The 20,164-nt window shown below is 44.6% G+C and overlaps 1 protein-coding gene across 1 annotated transcript in view; it reads left to right on the top strand.

The window, feature by feature from the left end:
- Positions 1-2,874: 2,874 nt before the first annotated feature.
- IGFBP7 (insulin like growth factor binding protein 7) overlaps positions 2,875-20,164 on the top strand; it is an 81,240-nt gene continuing 63,950 nt past the window's right edge. Inside the window, exon 1 of the mRNA XM_068975323.1 lies at positions 2,875-3,349. Within this exon, the coding sequence (XP_068831424.1) occupies positions 2,875-3,349 (475 nt within the window). The remainder of the gene's footprint in view (positions 3,350-20,164) is intronic.

Here is a 20,164-nt window from a genome sequence, read left to right as displayed (position 1 = left end):
ATTCTTCTATTTGCAGAGAACATATTTCATCTACATATCTAGGCTGTCTGTCTCACCAGAACTGAAGCTGAATGGGAAACAGTATCTCCCTTCTTGGAAGGCAGGAGTTGTCAAGCTTCCTTGTAAAGACTCCCCATTCCTGCCTTTTCCCCTCCTTCTGAATAGCCACATGGCTCTGTTTTCAAGTCCTCCAGATCGGTGTCATGACACAGAGCCGAGGCACCCCCTTCAGTGATAGAAACCCTGCTTGCTCTTCTACTTGCTGGGCAATGAGGTCCCCCCACCGAAGAGACAGTACAGTGCCATGTGTTTGCGTTCTTACCTCTGACTCCACTCAGGGTGTGGAAAACCCTGTGAGGTACAGCCCTTAGTGGTGCAGCTTCTGTCAGTTCCTGTCCCCACTCCCCAAACCCTCCCTACACAAAACTTTATACAGTCTGAGGGCAGACGAATCTGGTCACTGAGCCCACCCTGCCCAGAACCAACTTGATAATCGATCACCTTATTGGCTGTCTTCCCTCCTGCTCACCTCCTCCTGCCTCTGCCCCTCCCCTTAGTTGATGCATCCTGGCAGAAAGTGAAGAGGAACTAAAAAGCCTCTTGATGAAAATGAAAGTGGAGAGTGAAAAAGTTGGCCTAAAGCTCAGCATTCAGAAAACGAAGATCATGGCATCCAGTCCCATCACTTCATGGGAAATAGATGGGGAAACAGTGGAAACAGTGTCAGACTCTATTTTGGGGAGCTCCAAAATCACTGCAGATGGTGACTGCAGTCATGAAATTAAAAGATGCTTACTCCTTGGAAGAAAAGTTATGACCAATCTAGACAGTATATTCAAAAGCAGAGACATTACTTTGCCAACTAAGGTCCGTCTAGTCAAGGCTATGGTTTTTCCTGTGGTCTTGTATGGATGTGAGAGTTGGACTGTGAAGAAGGCTGAGCGCCGAAGAATTGATGCTTTTGAACTGTGGTGTTGGAGAAGACTCTTGAGAGTCCCTTGGACTGCAAGGAGATCCAACCAGTCCATTCTGAAGGAGATCAGCCCTGGGATTTCTTTGGAAGGAATGATGCTAAAGCTGAAACTCCAGTACTTTGGCCACCTCATGCGAAGAGTTGACTCATTGGAAAAGACTCTGATGCTGGGAGGGATTGGGGGCAGGAGGAGAAGGGGACGACAGAGGATGAGATAGTTGGATGGCATCACTGACTCGATGGATGTGAGTCTGAGTGAACTCCGGGAGTTGGTGATGGACAGGGAGGCCTGGCGTGCTGCGATTCATGGGGTCGCAAAGAGTTGAACACGACTGAGTGACTGAACTGAACTGACCTCAGGTAAATGACTTGCACAGGAATCCTTGTTTTAGGTTCTGGAGATCTGAAAACTACAATAGTCACAGCGGGTCATGAAGTCAATTTAGTGGACCTTGACCAGGGAATTCATAAAACTGAAATAGAACAGGCAGTATCAGAGTGCCCTGTCTGCATCTGGTTCAATTTGGGACAGTAGACTGAGCTGTGTAAACTCTATAACTGGGTAAGAACACTTACGAAAAATCTGCTCTAAAGACTTTTCATTGTTTTATAAACAATTTTCTTGTCAACATAGACCTTTAAAAGAAAAAAGTGCCACTTTTCTAGAATATGCTAAGGAGAAGCCAGAGAATAAGTGCTAAGTTTTCCTGATAGGAGGGCCCTTGATATTTTATTCTCTGAATTTTGTGACTAATTTTCAAAAAAAAATGTACAATAATTATCCTAGGAAGACTCTGGTGAGAGTGACATCTAGAGACTGCTGGTGGTATGGTGAACCGCACACTTTGAGTGAGCAATCCTAACCCTTGGATTTATGCTAAGAAAAAAGAATTCAAAGAATTCAAATGCAATGTGTAGAATGACACAAACTGCAGTGCTTTCAGTTTCATAAACATGGAAACAACTTAAAAGTCTGCTTAGTAAGAGGGATTTATGGACCCCTTTGTCTCGGAAAAAAGCTTTGAAGTTGAGTTTCCAGAGCACTTTTCAGGAAGACTGAGGGGGAGTCGTCAGTCGTTTATATAAAAATAAAAACCTCAACAGAATGACTGGTGAAAATTGGGGCGCTCTAGCGGCCTCAGTGGCCGCACGCACACCCCCAAGTCGTGCTCAGGCCTCCAGAGGGGTTTGATGGCTGTCCAGCACCACATATTATAAACTGAGGACACAACCAGCTCTCGCATGGGTTCCAGTACTCACAGATGAAACTTGACATGAGAAAGCACAGAGGGAGCAGGCAGTTATGAGGGTCCAGAAAGAGGAGCAGTTGGCAACGATTTGTCCTTTAAGCTTGCCACCCAAGACCACACCGGGCCTGTGGCCAACCGAGACACAAAATCTCCAAGTGGGGTTTGGAAAACGAATTGTTCTTTAAAGAGCTTCACAAACCGCAGAACGATCAATACTCAGGTCCCCCAGACCCACGAGAATATAATGGATTACACAGGAGACCATCTCAAAGTTGTTATGAAGTATAAATACTCGGACTACGAGAGCAGAGGAACAAGGGTGTGAGGGAGCTGTTTTCACTGAGGGCGATTCCCCAAGGATGGGGTGCACGCAGCCCTGGGGAGCAGGGGGCCGAGCAGGACCAGGCGGGGTGCGCTCGGAGCTAAAACCCAAAGTCAAGGGGCCTGAGGCCGAGCATCCCCGGGCCCGCGCCGCCCCGCCCGGCCCCGCCAGCAGGGGCGCGCTCGAGCCCCGCCGTTGCGGGCGGGGCGGCGCGGGCCAGGCGGCCCCGCTCTCGCCGCCCCGGGGTGTGGTTCCCGCGGCCGGGTTTAAAACGCTGGCCCGCGGGGTCCGGCTCACTCGCGCTCCCGCCGCCGCCACCGCGCCCCGCCATGGAGCGGCCGCCGCTGCCCGCCCTGCTCCTCGGCGCCGCCGGGCTGCTGCTCCTGCTCCTGCCCCTCTCCTCTTCCTCCTCTTCGGACGCCTGCGGCCCCTGCGAGCCGGCCGCCTGCCCGCCCCTGCCCCCGCGGGGCTGCCAGCTGGGCGAGACCCGCGACGCGTGCGGCTGCTGCCCCGTGTGCGCCCGCGGCGAGGGCGAGCCGTGCGGGGGCGGCGGCGCCGGCAGGGGGCACTGCGCGCCGGGCATGGAGTGCGTGAAGAGCCGCAAGAGGCGGAAGGGTAAAGCCGGGGCAGCAGCAGGCGGCCCGGTTGTGAGCGGTGTGTGTGTGTGCAAGAGCCGCTACCCCGTGTGCGGCAGCGACGGCGTCACCTACTCCAGCGGCTGCCAGCTGCGCGCCGCCAGCCTCAGGGCCGAGAGCCGCGGAGAGAAGGCCATCACCCAGGTCAGCAAGGGCACCTGCGAGCAAGGTGGGCACCGGCGCTTTCCCCTTGGATCCCGCCCCGCCCCGCTGAGAGAGCCTGGCGCCCCCTCCCGGCGCAGAGCCGGCAGGATGTCTGCGGCCTGCGCGCCCGGCTGATTCCCGCGGCTCCTCCCGTGGGCATCCCAGGAGACAAGAGCTGGGGGAGTTGGCGGTCGTGGGATGCCGGGAGGGAGGGATGGGCGACGCCTCCTCTTCTCTCTCTTTCTCTCTCTCTCTTTTTTTTTTTTTTTTTGGTGATTTTATTTTGAGAGTTCGGTGCGTGTGCCAAGAAAGTGAGGACTCGTGGAGCAAACGAATTATAGAAAAGATTTCCCGATACCATAGACTCTTCCCGTCCCCAGAGCCCACCCAGCTCATACTAACAACTGGCAAATCGATTCACGAAAGCTGCCCCCACTCTTTGGGGAACCCAGAAATACATTTTCGCCTCTTTCTTTCTTGGCTTGAGAGTCTAGATAGAGATGAAGGCAAGAGATAGGGAAAAGGAGTTTGACAGTCAAATACAGAATAAGGACTTTCAGAGAGAAGTTGTCTCGTGTTTGATGGACTAGATTGTAAGAATTTTAAAAATTAGATTTCATGGTTTCTTAATGTTAAGGGAAATAAATAATTCACTTACTGGACTTTACAGATTCTCAAACAGTAATTTAAACTAGCTAGTTATTTGTGGGGAGAAAAAAAATACCTCTTTAAAGATGTCATATATATTGTGAACCTTATGACCATTTTGTTTTTCTTTCTTCTTCCTTCTTTTCTTTCTTTATTCTTCTTCTTCTTCTTCTTCTTCTTCTTTTTTTTGAATAATTTGTCCCCAGGATGCACTTTTCAGCAGAAATGCCTTTGAGGTTATGTTTGGTCGTTTATTTTATTCCAGACAAGTCCAAGCTTGCCATAAATGAAAGGGGAAAATATAAAGAGTCTGGACTTGCAAAATAAAACGAGGGGGCTTTTAATTCTAAATAACATTTTCCATAGAAAGCAATTTCAGGGGAAAGTTAGAAATCCAACTTTGGCAGCCCCATTCCTGGTCCCAGCCAAGGCAGAGAAAGGGAGAGAGGAGGCAGTTCTCCTGAAATGACAGAAGCAGTTGCTCCTTTAACACAGCTCAGGCTTTCTCCAAGCTCCCCAACCAATTCTTTTGTTAGAGTTTTTCCCAGAAGTCCAAATGGCAAATAGGTCATCTGTCACTGATTGAAAGCTTTAAATAGTGTAACCAACTTACTGTTAACTATTTATATTATCATCACCTTAAACTTAGAAAAACCACAATGCAAAGTAATCCACATGCTCTTCCAACAGAAACAGTCATTTGTTCCTTTGGATCTAACTTATCAGTCATACCATGAAAAGAGAAATGTGCATAGTTGAAGAATTCATTCCAAATATTGACATTTTTCTTACACATTCCAAGGGGAATTTTTCCCCACAGTCTCCAAATCAACGGAATTTGCCTTATCAGAGCAGAAGGTTAGCTTGGAGATTATTTAAGCATTATGGTCACTTCTAGCCTGTAGCTAGTTTTATTCATCTTCTCTCGTTGCTATTTACATCTCTAAACACTCACACAGTGCAGTTATAAAATATTGAGACTGATAGTCATGGAGAAGTAGGCATGTAAGCTCATTGTCATGTAAACCAAGATCCTCAGCATCTCTCCAGACTGCAAACGTCATGAGGATACAGACCTAGTTTTCCTTTATGTTTGGGACAATGTTAAGAGAGATAGCTTCTGAAACTGGAAACTTTGTCATAAGTTAGTTCTCCCCGCCCCCCCACCCAATCTAAATTTAGAGTTAAGGAGTCTGGTGCCTGAGACCATTTTATAGAAAAAAGCCAGGGAGAGCAGAAAAGAATGTGAGGTCCACCTGAGTACGTTTCCACAGCAAAGATAAATGCGACTAAAGCCAGATCTAATTTATTTCTCCTGATTCCTGAATGTGTTTTGACACATCACAGAGGCAAACCCATCAGAGTGCCTTTAACCTCTGTGCCATTTAGTACTGAGACTTTGCAAAGAATAGGAATGCATTTCTAGGTTCTTCCAGTCTAGAAAGGGTTCTTCTTCTACCCTCAGAAGAAACTCCAGTTATGCATCCTGAAGTATTGAGATGGACAGGGCCTCAGTGTTTGTCTCACTTAACCTGCATTTACTGAGACCATGTGGCAGGTGTCAGCACTCTTGCTAGATGCTGTACAGTTGAAGATGCACAAAAGAAGTCTGGTCTTGCTGATTAACAAAGTATCCATGAGTTACAAACCTGCCATCCAGAGCACTTTCCCTGGAGCCCTGGAGAACCCTGATCTAAAAGGTAGTGGTGACCTAGTAATCTCACCTAAGACTGTCATCATGAATTTAGTGCCATTAGATCTTATTGAGGTCCCTGAAGTCATGAGTAACTAGAAAAGATTTGAAAATTCAGTTTAATTAAAAGTTAATAGAGGGACTTTCCTAGTGGTCCAGTGGCTAAGACTCTGTGCTCCCAATGCAGAGGGTCTGGGTTCGATCCCTGGTCAGGGAACTAGATCCCAGTTCAGTTCAGTTCAGTCGCTCAGTCATGTCTGACTCTTTGTGACCCCATGAACTGCAGCACGCCAGGCCTCACTGTCCATCACCAACTCCCGGAGTCCACCCAAACCCATGTCCGTCTAGTCGGTGATGCCATCCAACCATCTCATCCTCTGTCATCCCCTTCTCTTCCTGCCCTCAATCTTTCCCAGCATCAGGGTCTTTTCAAATGAGTCAGCTCTTTGCATCAGGTGGCCAAAGTATTGGAGTTTCAGCTTCAACATCAGTCCTACGAATGAACACCCAGGACTGATCTCCTTTAGGATGGACTGGTTGCTGCAAATAAAAGTCCACATACCACAACCAAGACTTGTCACAGCCAAACAAATAAATAAAAATAATTTTTAAAAAAGTTAATAGAGATGCCAAGATGCGTAATAAAATCTCACAGGGAAGAACAGCGTGCCTCTTTATTCCAGGTCTTGGTTACTCCTTTTGTGCATAATCCTTTATATCTGAGTTACTTGGCAATCTCTTGGTGCTTGTGTCTCATTCCCTCTTCTCCCTCGGAATTAATTTTTTACTTGTAGAATGAGAATTCATTCTTAAAAGACTTTCTTGCTAGTACCTTTGTTGTTTGCTATTATTCCGTCGTTGAGTCATGTTTCCGACTCTTTGTGACCCCATGGACTTTGGCACACTAGACTCCACTGTCCTTCACCGTCTCCTGGAGTTTGCTCAGATTCGTGTCCCTTAAGTCAGTGATGCCATCCAACCATCTCATTCTCTGCTGCCTCCTTCTCCTTTTGCCTTCAGTCTTTTCCAGCATCAGGGTCTTTTTCCCATGAGTCAGCTCTTCAAATCAGATGACCAAAGTACTGGAGCTTCAGCTTCACCATCAGTCCTTCCAGTGAATATTCAGGATTGATTTCCTTTAGGATTGACTGATTTGATCTCTTTGCTGTCTAAGAGACTCTCAGGAGTCTTCTCCAGCACTACAATTTGAAAGCATCAATTCTTTGGCACACAGCCTTCTTTATGGTCCAACTCTCACATCTGTACATGACTGCTGGAAAAACCATAGTTTTGACTATACAGACCTTCGCTGACAAAGTGATGTCTCTGCTTTTATATGCACTCTCTATGTTTGTCATAGCTTTCCTTCTAAGGAGTAAGTGTCTTTTAGTTTCATGGCTGGCAGTCACCTTCTGCAGTGATTTTGGAGCCCAAGAAAATAAAATCTGTCACTGCTTCCACTTTTTCCCCATCTATTTGCCATGAAGTGATAGGATCGAATGCCATGATCTTATGCCATGAATTTTATGAATGTTGAGTTTCAAGGCACCTTTTTACTCTCCTCTTTCAACCTCATCAAGAGGCCATTTGGTTCCTCTTCACTTTATGCCATTAGGGTAGTATCATCTACATAACTGAGGCTGTTGATATTTCTCCCAGCAATCTAGATTGCAGTTTGAGATTCATCCAGCCCAGCACTTCAGATGATGTATTTTGCATATAGGCTTCCCTGGTGGCGCAGACGGTAAAGAATCTGCCTGTAATGCAGGAGAACCAGGTTTTATTCTTGGGTTGGGAAGATCCCCTGGAGAAGGGAATGGCAACCCACTCCAGTGTTTTTGGCTGAAAATTCCATGGACAGAGAAACCTGGTGGCTACAGATCACGGGATCGCAAAGAGTCAGACATACTGAGTGACTACAAATAAGTAATACTTTACGTATAAGTTAAATAAGCAGGGTGACAATATACAGCCTTGTCATACTCCTTTCCCAATTTGAAGTTGTTCTGTTGTTCCATGCCCAGTTCTAACTCTGTTACTTTTTGACCTGCATACAGGTTTCTCAGGAGACAGGTAAGGTGGTCTGGTACACCCATCTCCAAGAATTTTCCAGTTTGTTGAGATCCACACAGTCAAAGGCTTTAGCAGAGTTAATGAAACAGAAGTAGATGTTCTTCTCTTGCTTTCTCCATGATCCAACAAGTGTTGGCAATTTGATCTCTGGTTCCTCTGCTTTTTCTAAACCCAGCTTGTACATCTGGAATTTCTCAGTTCACGTACTATTGAAGCCTAGCTTGAAGGATTTTGAGCACAACATTGCTAGCATGTGAGATAAGCAGATGGCTCAGACAGTAAAGAATCTGCCTGCAATGCAAGAGACTACTGTTCGATCCCTGAGTCAAGAAGATCCCCTGGAGAAGGGAATGGCTTCCCACTCCAATATTCTTGCCTAGAGAATTCCATGGACAGAGGAGCCCTGGCAGACTATAGTCCATGTGGTCACAGAGTCAGACTATACTGAGTGACTAACACTTTCACTTGAATATTCTTTGGCATTGCCCTTCTTTGGGATTGGAATGAAAACTGACCTTTATAGTCCTGTGGCCATTGCTGAGTTTTCTAAATTTGCTGACATATTGAGTGCAGCACTTTAAAAGCATCATCTTGAAGGATTTTGAATAGCTCAGCTAGTACCTCTAGGACCAAGTTAAAACTACCTAGAACTTCACAATAACTCTCTTATTTTGATTTTGGCCTCTTCTTTCCAACCACCTTTATGGTCCAGCCACAGTAATTGTTTGCTCTTAGCTGTTGTTTGCAGTCACACCTTCACTTATCTTTCCACTCTTGAAACTCTTAGCCTTCAAGGATCAGCTGGTATCACTGTCTTTATGAAAACCCTTGTCTCTTCCTTCCCCTCCCCACCCCTCATAATTATGTTCTTATCCTTCTTCAGCTCTCTGTAGGCTTCCAGGCATCTTTTTTTTTTTTTTTAATGTTCTGAGTCTGTTTATACACTCCTTGGGGGGTGGAGAGTGTTACTTTATTTTTTAGGGGGGTAACCCCACTCCGGTACTCTTGCCTGGAAAATCCCATGGATGGAGGAGCCTGGTAGGCTACAGTCCATGGGGTCGCAAAGAGTAGGGCACGACTGAGCAACTTCGCTTTCACTTTTCACTTTCATGCGTTGGAGAAGGAAATGGCAACCCACTCCAGTGTCCCTGCCTGGAGAATCCCAGGGACGGGGGAGCCTGGTGGGCTGCCGTCTATGGGGTCGCACAGAGTCGGACACAACTGAAGCGACTGAGCAGCAGCAGCAGCAGCAACATTGGTTTATAACATTAGATACATTTCAAGTAGACAGCATTATATTTCTACTTCTATATACCCAGCAGGGTGCTCACCACCAAAATTTTTGTTTCCATCTGTCTCCATACAGTTGAGCCCCTTTACTCATTTTGCTGTCTACCCCACCCCACCCACTCTGGTCCTCACTGCTCTGTTCTCTATAGCTACATGTTTGTTTTTGTTTGGCTTGGTTTGTTCATTTATTTTGGGTCTTGGGTTTTTTTTTTTAATTACACATAGAAGTGAAATCATACAGTATTTGTCTTTTTCCTTCTGGCTTATTTCACTTACCACTGTGCCCTCAAGATCCATTCCATGTTGTTACCAATGATAAGATTTAATCTTTTTATGGCTGAATAATATTCCGTTGTACATATGTGTGTGTGTGTGTGTGTGTGTATACCACATCTTTATCCATTCATTTGTCTCAGGGCACTTAACACTGTTTCCCTATCTTGGCTATTATACCGTTGTAAATAATTCTATGATAAAGTTAAGGTGCATATATCTTTTCAGACTTTGTTGTTCAGTTGTATCTGACTCTTTGCAATTCCATGGACTGCAGTATCCCAGGCTCCTCTGTTCTCTGCTATCCCCCAGAATTTGCTCAGATTCATGTTCATTGAGTTGGTGATGCTATCTAACCATGTCATCTATCTTTTCAAATTAGTGTTTTTGTATTCTTGGGGTAAGTAGCCAGAAGTGGAATAACTGTATCATATGGTAGTTCTATTATTAATTTTTTGAGGAATATCCATATGGTTTTCCATAGTTTCCAATTTACATTCCCACCAACAGTGTACAAAGGTTCCCTTTTCTGCACATCCTCACCAACCCTTGTTATTTCTTGTCTTTTTGATAATAGCCATTCTGACAGGGAAAAGGTGATATTTCGTTGAGGTTATGATGTGCATTTCCCTAACAATTAGTGATGCTGAACATCTTTTCATGTGCCTGTTGGCCCTCTGTATGTCTTCTTGGGGAAAATACCTATTCAGCTCCTCTGCTTTCTAGCTAGTATTTATTGCACATGTACTGCGTGTATGTGAGCACAAGGCATTCTAGCAGAATAGTTAAGATGCTGAGCTCCAGAACCAGACTCTTTGGTGTAAATCTTAACTCTGCCACTTACTTAGCTTTGAGCATGATCCTTGACCTCTTTGGGCCTTGGTTCCTCACCTGTAATATAAGAATTATAATCATACCTATTTCATAGAACTGTTGTGAAGATTCAATAAGATGACCCATAGAAAGCACTCAATGAATATCCATTGTTGTCATTTTTCAACTTGAAAACAAGCTCTATGAGGGAAGGGGATTTTCACTCCCTGTTCTCTCCTCGAGGGCCTAAATCAGTGCCTGGCATTAGTAAATGCTTTGAATATATGTTGAATGAATGAGTATATGAATTTTTAGGTGCTCTTTCTAGTCTCAGGGTAAGCAGCCTTGAATAAGATAGACAAGACCCCCCTCTCATGGCATCTATCGAAAACTTTAAACACAAACAAGCAAACAGGTAGCTTCACATAGTATGTACTGTGAAGAATGTACACAAGGGAATAGGGTAGAAACTAGGGGTGGATGAGCAGCTTTAAGTGGGGGTGGGCCACGCCATGCGGAGGGCCCTTGTGAGGATTTCAGCAATGGAGCGAGCTCCTGGGAGAAGAAGGAGCTCTTCTAGTTAGTGTAGCACCTTCCACTGCCTGAAAAGGGCTCTTTGAATGTCTGTCTTCCCCACTAGACTGGGAGCATCCTAAAAGAGGGACTCCATCTTGACAACTGCCCCTCCCCAACAACCACAAGTTGGTTCTCTATGTCACTGAGTCTATTTCTGTTTCATAAATAAGTTTGCGCCATATTATAGATTTCACATTTCAGTGATATCATATGTCTTTTCTCTTTCTCATTTAATGTATATGATAATCTCTAGTTGCATCCATGTTGCTGCAAATGGCATTATTTTGTTCTTTTTTATGGCTAAGTAGTATTCAACTGTATACATGTACCACGTCTTCTTTTGAGGCTTCCTAGGTAGCTCCGTCTCCAGTACCCTTGCCTGGAAAATCTCATGGATGGAGGAGCCTGGTAGGCTCCAGTCCATGGGGTCGCTAAAAGTCGGACACGACTGAGTGACTTCACTTTCACTTTTCACTTTCATGCGTTGGAGAAGGAAATGGCAACCCACTCCAGTGTTCTTGCCTGGAGAATCCCAGGGACAGGGGATCCTGATGGGCTGCCGTCTATGGGGTCGCACAGTCAGACACAACTGCAGCGTCTTAGCAGCAGCAGCAGCAGCAGCAGGTAGCTCAGTGGTAAAGAATCCACCTGCCAACACAGGAGAAACTGGTTCAATCGCTGGATTGGGAAGATCCCCTGGAGGAGGACATGGCAACCCATTCTAGTATTCTTGCCTGGGAAATCCCACGAACTGAGGAGGCCAGCGGGCTGCAGTCCATGGGGTCACAAAGAGTCAGACATGACTGAGTGACTGAGCATGAACTATATCTCCTTTATCCTTCAATATGTCAATGGACTCTTAGGTTTCCTCGTGTCTTAGCTATTGTAAACAGTGCAGCAATGAATATTGAGGTGCGCCTATCTATTGAATTATGATTTTCTCTAGATGTTTGCCCAAGAGTGGGATTCCTAGATCATATGGTAGCTCTATTTTTCATTTTTTAAGAAATTTCCATAATGTTTTCCATGGTGTCTCTAACAGTTTATATTCCACTAACAGTGTAAGAGGGTTCCCTTTTCTCCGCATACTCTCCATCATTTATTGTCTGTAGACTTTTTGATGATGGCCATTCTGACTGGTGTGAGGTAGTACCTCACTGTCATTTTAATTTATATTTCTCTAATAGCCTTGTTGAGCATCACGTGCCTATTTGGCCATCTGTATGTATTCTTTGGAGAAATGTCTGCTTAGGTCTTCTGTTCACTTTTCGATTGAGTCATTGTTGTTGTTGTTGTTAAGTTGTATGAGCTGTGTGTCTATTTTGGAAATTGAACTCTTGTTAGTTGCAACACTTGCAAATATTTTCTCCCATTCCGTATGTTGCTTTAAGATTCTTTTAGAGGAAAGTAATCCAAAGAGCAAGTTAATGTTTCTTCATGGTTTAGGAATTAGTTATTAAGTGGAAGGTGCCTAACCTACTGTTCTACAATTCTTCAGGAGACAAATTAACAGGCTTGGAATTAAATAGCCACAAGGCGCTTTTAGATTACACACAAGAAAGAACTTGCAGCAAAAGCTGTTGAATGCTGTAACATGCTCTTGTGGGAGTCAGGAGAATTCTGTTTCAAAGATTCTTTTTTATGAAACAGAGATAACCTAAGAGAGGAGGGGAAGTGTCTGGGAGATGATGTTATAAGGTTATAAAAGGTCTTTTAAGACGTCTTACAGTCTAGACGTATGAGATGGAGTGATTGAGCTGGGAAGACATTTATATAATGCCCTTAAATATGCTCTCCCATCTTTCTCTAGAGCTTGCCCTCTGGGTTTGTCATAGATTTGCCTTCTAGAAGAAACTGCCTTATAAGGCTCTCTTTTGTGTAGTTTAGTGACAGAACTCCCTTGAATAGAATCCAAGGCCAGCCAGCCTTCCCTCATTCTAAATTCCTCCCCCAGTGGATAAGATTATGGTGCTTCCTTTACTTTAAGCTGCCCCTCAAATGATCTCACCTCGTCTGTGTTTTTAACTGTAAGACAAATAACATTTTGTTTTTAGCCAACTGTTTGGGGGGAAAAAAGAGAACCTTGAAATATTGTCAAAAGAACTTTTACGCCAGGGAGCATATGAGTGTAACCTTTTTTTGTAATTTAGATCCAGGAGTGGCACTGTTAAAAAGCTTTGAGATGGAAGAAGACTTTGGAAGAAGATTTAGGAATACGTAAATGAATGAGCCTGGTTATGTTAGGAAATTTTTAAGTTTTCCCAGTGAGTCGTTTACTCTTTATGAGGGGCATAGGAGAATGGGAAAGACTATAGAAATACCCAAGGGAAACTTTGCCAAGCCTGATCTGTGTGGTTCTTTCAGGCTGATTTAAGACCACCACCCCACCAGTATCCTATCACCTCCATGAAATCTCTGAGAGAAAGTGAGGAGGTCAGGAAAAAGAAAAAAAGGTTGATATTAGGGAGGGGGGTAGTGTTTATTTATGACTTAAAATTAATGTGTAAAATAGTGGAATTTTGTTTTGTCCCAAGTTAGATCAATGGCAAATGATCTGATGCCTTTGAAAACACTAACTTGGGCTCCCCTGGTGGGCTAGTGGTTGGGAGTCCACCTGGGGGGACACAGTTTCAATCCCTGGTCCAGATGCCAAGATCCCGCATGCCACGGACAACTAAGCCTGTGTGCCACTACTACTGAAGCCTGCACACCTAGATAGAGCCTGTGCTCTGTGAGAAGAGAAGTCACCGCAATGAGGAGTCCTTGCACTGCCACAAAGAGTAGCCCCCACTCACTGCAACTCGAGAAAGCACGCATGCAGCAACAAAGACCCAGTGCAGCCAAAAATAACTTATTAAATAAAGGAACTCAGAATAAGTGGACATGGATTCCCAAGGCTCGAGGAATTTCTTCTTATTCTAAATAGTGCTTTTTAAATATTTAACTTGTTGAGTTTGACTTAACCATCCTGCAAAGGAAAGCTGGGTGAGGTTAATCAGAAATAGCTGAAGCCTAGCAAGGACCCTCCCCTCTCAGTGCCTCCACCAAGCCATGGGTTACAGAGAGAAGAGTCATGCATGAAACTGCCTGGGTCTGAAAGCAGGTCCAGGTTGCAAAGTTTGAAAAGTAAGAAAGGTTCAGACCAGGTAAAACAGACCTAGTAACCCAGGGTTGACAAAGCCCCATTCAGATGCTATGAAGTTACTTACAGAAGGGTGTTGGCAAGGCAGGGAGAGCTGACATGTTCAGAGTAGAGTTTACCACTATGAAAAAGCAACCCCCTCGAAAACCTCAAATAACATTATATATATATATATATAAATTAAGATATATATTAACTATATATACTTAAATTAGTATATATAAATTAAGATATATTACTATATGTAAATTGCATAAATGAAGGCACAGTGTATTCTCCCTACTTCACAGAATTATCACAAAGATCAGATTATAGAATGGACATGAAAGCATTCTGTAATACTGTGCAGCATCAAAAAAATGTAAAGAACTATTATTGACTAATCTGTAAACTCCTTTGGGCCAAAACTCTACAGAGTGCCTTGTAGGGTGTGATAATGATAACTGGTGTTTGTGTAATGCTTTACTGACGGTTTCCGTGGATGTTTCCTCGGAAACCACACAACAGCCTTGGAAGGTAAGGGGAGCTATTATCCCAGCTTCCAAATAAGGGAACTGAAGGTCAGCTGTCACACAGCCAGTAACTAGCAGTTCTAGGACATCAATCTAGGTATTCTTCTGCAGCCTTGCCATTCACAGTGTGGTATGTAGACCAGTGGCATCGGCTTTCTGCATGTATTGTCCTTCTCTTCTGTAAACCTGAAATTATTTCAAAATTAACAGCTTTAAAGTGATTCACAAAAGTCAAACTCCTGGGTGTGAAAAAGTGTTAGGAAGACCTTAGTGAATTTATCTTACTTCTGTTTTCCTTTTGATGAGTTAACAAAAGGGATATGAGATACATTCTTGTCTAAACTGCTGTGAAAGAGCTTTTTCAATAGCATAAAAGAGAAATTCTGTATGATAACAGAGTTGATGTCATGGTTCAACTGGCTTTTTGTGGTAGTGTGGTGCAACTTGTAATAAATATGTTACATTCAGCAAAAGATGGTATGCCTTCTGTGAATGGATGTTTCCAAGGGGACTTTGTACAGGTCCCTGAGTGCCCAGCCTAGAGTTGGCCCTTCCAGGGTCAGATTGGGAATCTAAGAGCAAGTCTCTTCAGTTGCAAGCAGGAGGCTCTTTCTTAACCACTGGACTAGCAGGGAGATTTCTCAACCAAGAGGCTCTTACAGGTCCAGTATGCTAGGGGCAGCTGGCATGAAGATTCTCCCAAGCAGGACCTCTTGGGAGATACCGTTTGTGTGTGGTGTTCGGTCATTGGCCAGGCCTTTCTGGTAACTCTGAGGAGGGTACAGGAGAAGATCCCCAAGAAAACTGCCAACACACTCAAGTGTGGACTTTCATCTGAGGTTTCAGCCCCGAGTGCTGACTGAGGCCTCCCCCTCCAGCACAGAACCATCAATATTCCTGGCTGGGATAATAATATTTACTCCACATCTGAGCAGTAGTTCATCATATATAGGTCCATATACTCTCTGTAGGGAATTTGCATTTTTAGGGACTGGAGTGTATTTTTTGTCAGTCAAGTGACAACTTACCAAAGAAGAAAAATCCATGTAGGAGTCTGAGGACTCAATTAAGTATAATCCATTGTGACTTCCTGAGAAAGGAAAAAAAAAGAGCACTTTAATAGTCTTTACAGGCATAAATGCAGCTGACTCCAATCACCCTGTTCTTTCATGTTGTTTTTCTTGAGGAGGGGATGACTCCAGTTTTTTTGGAATCTTGTCTTTTTCACTGAGTGAGAGAAGCTCAAAGACATCTCATTTACATCCGGGCAGATTAGCAGGCTGGCGGTCAAGTGGCTGAATTGAGAAAGCTTCAGATCTAACATCTGTTCAGCAATTTTCTGGCCTGACCCCAAGCATGGGAGAAAAATTTTTATCAAGAAGTAGATCTCCTGGCACCTTCAGAAGGTTTTGAAAGAGACCACACAGAAATGAGGCTTTAGGAATCTGTCGGAACAGCCCAAGCCTGAAGGATGCAAAGCCCGCTTCTTCTCCGTGGGAGCTTTCAGAACTTTCTGCTCAGGGAACAGAAATCCAAGAGTGAATTTCAATAGCAGCTGTAGCAATTACGCTGCAGCCCTGGCTTCCAAAGAACCCCCCTCAGGAAGCCGTGGAGCCTGTGATCCTGAATGAAGGGCTTGGGTGGCAGTGCAGCCCTGAGTGAGAGGAGTCGGAGCAAGGGATCCTTGCAGTGAGGCCGCTTATTAGAGATGCTCAGCCCAGCTGGAGAGGCCGGGCCAGGACAAAGATCAAAATGTTGCCTGAGTTTTGACAGGTCAGGACTATGGAGCCGGAGGCCCCTCTCTGCTCAGGTGTGTCTCAGGGCAGGAGGCAGAAGGTGATCCAGCTTAGCTCTTGCTGCACCACTGAGCCTGGGGTTCATGAGATGAGAACTGTCAGGGCCGGGGCGGGCCTGTTCAGGACTCAGTTGTGATGTGGGCAAGTTAGCAGCCGCCTCCTGCAGTCCTGCCCCATCTGAGACTTCTTTCTTTTCACCTGCTCTGTCTGCTTGGCCTGTCGTTACAGGCTGCTCTTTTTCCTGTTTGATGGAGTGCAAAGAAAGGGGGTTTTCTTTCTCCACCTTTCAACCCTTTCTTAGCTACACAGCCTCTCGAGCAACTTTATAAATGGTGAGCTCTGCTCCGTCTTCTCCCTCAACTCCAGCCCCAGACTCATGAACCATCTCCTGGCTTCTCGCAGAAGATGGTCAATAAGCAAATACTTGACATCCACCCCCAGAGGCAGCCACCTCAGCCCACGTCATGCAGAAGATGGCTGTCCCTTCTTTTCGTGACACTCCTTTGGAAGGAAGCTTTCTCAATGTTTTAGGAGCCTAATCCATTCCATGCATCAGCCCCAAACCCTGTGACCCATCTCAGGTCCAGTCCAGGGTATGGGAGGGACAAGCACACCCCCTGATGACCATGGGTTTAACTCAAGGTTGACCCCAGATCTGACCCTTGTCTTCAACTCTTGTGACTGTACTGGTCGCACAGAAGCCAAAACGTGGCTGGTTATTTGTAAGGAAAGATAGCAGAGTGGTCAAGAGTGTGGACTTGGGACTCAGACCACCTGAGTCAAAGTCCTCTCTTCCACTTAACTGTGTGACTCTAACCTCCTCGATTCAGAGTTTTCTTACTTTCAAAACAAATATAATAATAACGTTTGCCACTTGGGGTTATTGGGAGCTTAAGTGAGATTCATTAAAAGCCCTGGTACTTGGCATATAGTAAAATCTCATTAAATACAGTTTCATTTTAATTTTTATTGGTATTAGCATCATAAACCCTGGTATGAGTTAGTTTATAAGTGCCTTGACTGTGACATGTGATGTCTCACTTTAACCAATCCAGACTATCTTCAAGTGAGATCTGAAACCAGTGTTTAGATCTCTGCAAACAAAAAGGCAGGATAATGTTCTTATAAACAAATCCCTGGAAACGTCCATCAAGCTTTTGTCCTTGTTCTTCAAGGATTCCAGGGCTGACAATCACGTGGGAACCCCCCAGGATGCTGGCCAGAGGGTTCACTTTGTTTTCACAGCATGGAACATTTCCATGTTCCAGCTCAGGTCACACACAGTATTTTCTGATAACATCTTTTATGCATAGAGGACATTTTGGATTCAGGAGACGCTCAAATTCAGTAATTACTGGTCTGTTTCTTCCCTGCACATACGAAATGTTGCGCAGTTTTGTTGGTTGGTTCATTTTTTAGAAATGGAGGTACTGTCTCCAAAGAGGAGGGTGAACCAGAATCACAGAGATTGGCAGAGGAAAAGTATGATCAGTATCCATTATGTACATTTTGGGTGTTATATCCTTGACGTTTAGAGACTCGTTGGTAGAAATAATAAAATCTTTTGCTTGTGATTCATATATCTCTGCTTTGGCTTTCACATGTAGCCTTGGCAGGAGCTCATTTTGAAAAAATGAGCTGTTTAACTATCAATGGGCATGTTTAGCCTCAGGTTGGTTCTTTGTAGCCATCTGAAAAGTGATAACATCCACCTCCCAGTATAGAGGGGAGAGCACAAGAAATGAGGGTGTGGAGAAGAGGTTTAAGAAGCTGGGTAACTTTTCAGATTCCCCAAGCATTAGTAATTTTGAATAACAAGCTGACAGAACACTGGGACCAATGCCTCTCCATGCACTGGGTACACCGTCACCTTCTACAGTGGTAGTTCTGGGCCTCGGCTGGACACCAGATCACCTAAGGAATTTTATAAAATGCTGATGTCTGAGTCCCAATGCCAAGATTCTGGTTTCACTGGTTTTCTTGTTATCTGGGCAGCGAGCCTTTTAAAAGCTCCCCAGATGATTTTAAGGTCCAGGCTAGGTTCAGAACCAATGTCCTAAAAAGACTTACTGTGTCTTTGAGGGAGCATCATTTCCTTGGATAATTATAATAACAAGAGGCCAATTATGCTCAATTTATCCAGCTTCTAGTGTTTTACAGCAGAGATGACTTTTCAGGCTATCTGATACATGGTAGGAAGCGAAAGCCGTAGAAAAAATGGTTACTGGATACAGCACAAGCAGGCTGATGCTTTGGCAGCTTTTTATCTCCTTGACTATTTCAGTGCCGTAATCTGAATCTACAGAATGAAAATATTTCTACATCCATCAGTATTGTTGGTAGTAATGAAAGTTTGAGTACCACAGTGCTTTAGGTATTCACCTAAATCTGTACAATCCAGTCTTTCAATCGTGTCACTAGAACCTAAGTTCCATGAGCTCAGTGCTTTTTATAATCTGTTTTGTTGAATTCTCAGTGGTATTAGACTGCAAAGTCACAGTGGGAGACCAGGATCAAGAAGGCGGAATGTCGTCTTGTTTGACCTCAGCTGGGACCTCACAGTTTTTGCCACTCTGTGCAGGTCCAAGGATGATCTTATTTGGAGGGGGAGGGAGGTTATAAATAGATTTTAGCAAGTAGGTGGATTTGCACATACGGCACTCACGAATAATGATGGTCAACACTGTTGGGAAGGGTCATATCAGTGATAAGAGTTAGGGCACTGCCAGGGTTTTTTAAATCAGAGCATACATAGGGGTTATGCCGCCTTTGCTTAGTTCTGGTGCCTAGAGGTGCTTGTTTAACAGATTCTTCTTGGACTCTTGACCCAGGTTAACAAACACACGTGCTGTCCTTGTGTTGACTGCCCCCGTGGCCAGTCTCTAGTTTTGCCCTGCACCCCCCTGCAAGCAGGACTCCCATTCCACAGGCACCAATGCGAAGTGCAGATTTTACTAAATCTTTACAGGGTGGCGGGAAGGCCCTCCCAATTCTCCCTCCAGCCTTCCCACCAGCTGACCTCCCTCATGCCCTTCCTCCCCTCATGCAGAGCCAGGCTCAGGGTATCATCCCTCACCTCGCCTGCAGCCAGGCCTCTCCCCTCCTGCTTAGCAGTTAAACTCTGCCCTGGCCTAACTGAGCTCACCCATCACTTAGCTCAGGAAACAAAGGTTGCCTGATCTTCACTGTCATCAGAAGTGGAAAATTATAATGATTTCCCTGTCAGTCATGTCAAGTGCCTGCTTTTTGTAAATGCTGTGCAAAGAGCCATCACAAGGAAATTTGCAGTAAGGAAAAAGATAATGCCCTTTCTCTAAGGAGCACACAAACCTGTGGTCCAGCTGGTGGTTTGTGAAGTGTGGCAAGGCAGAAGAGGCAGTTAGGCTGAAACAAAAGAGCTCCTTGTAAATCTGGTCAGTAAGAATGCATGGGAGCAAAGGATACACACACATATATGTACTCATCTTAACTGTTTATCATTGGAAGTATTTATTTTCTGTGCAATTTGTACTGGAAGGGAAAAGATGAGCAAAGTTACATTCATGTTTATGGCCTAAGAATACATCATAACTACAGACTTAAGGGCTTGTAAATAATATACTCGGCCTAAAGATATACTATAAAGTTAGTTATTATTTTGCCCAAAGTGACATTCTGGAGAGATGAGTGAATTTAGTTTTCATCAGCTCAGAATTGAAGGATAGAATATTGATCCAAAAGAATCATTTTTTTTTAATTTAAATTTATTTATTTTGATTGGAGGCTAATTACAATATTGTATTGGTTCTGCCACACATCAACATGAATCTGCCATGGGCGTACACGTGTTCCCCATCCTGAACCCCCCTCCCACCTCCCTCCCCATACCATCCCTCCAGGTTGTCCCAGAGCACCAACCCCAAGGATCCTGTATCGAAACTGGACTGGCGATTTGTTTCTTATATGATATTATACATGTTTCCATGACATTCCCCCAAATCATCCGACCCTCTCCCTCTCCCACAGAGTCCAAAAGACTGTTCTA

Source organism: Capricornis sumatraensis, chromosome 7, assembly GCF_032405125.1.
Source record: "Capricornis sumatraensis isolate serow.1 chromosome 7, serow.2, whole genome shotgun sequence".
Taxonomy (NCBI): Eukaryota; Metazoa; Chordata; class Mammalia; order Artiodactyla; family Bovidae; genus Capricornis; species Capricornis sumatraensis.
The sequence above is the reverse complement of the archived record's forward strand: the minus strand, read 5'-3'. Positions and strand labels throughout refer to the sequence as shown.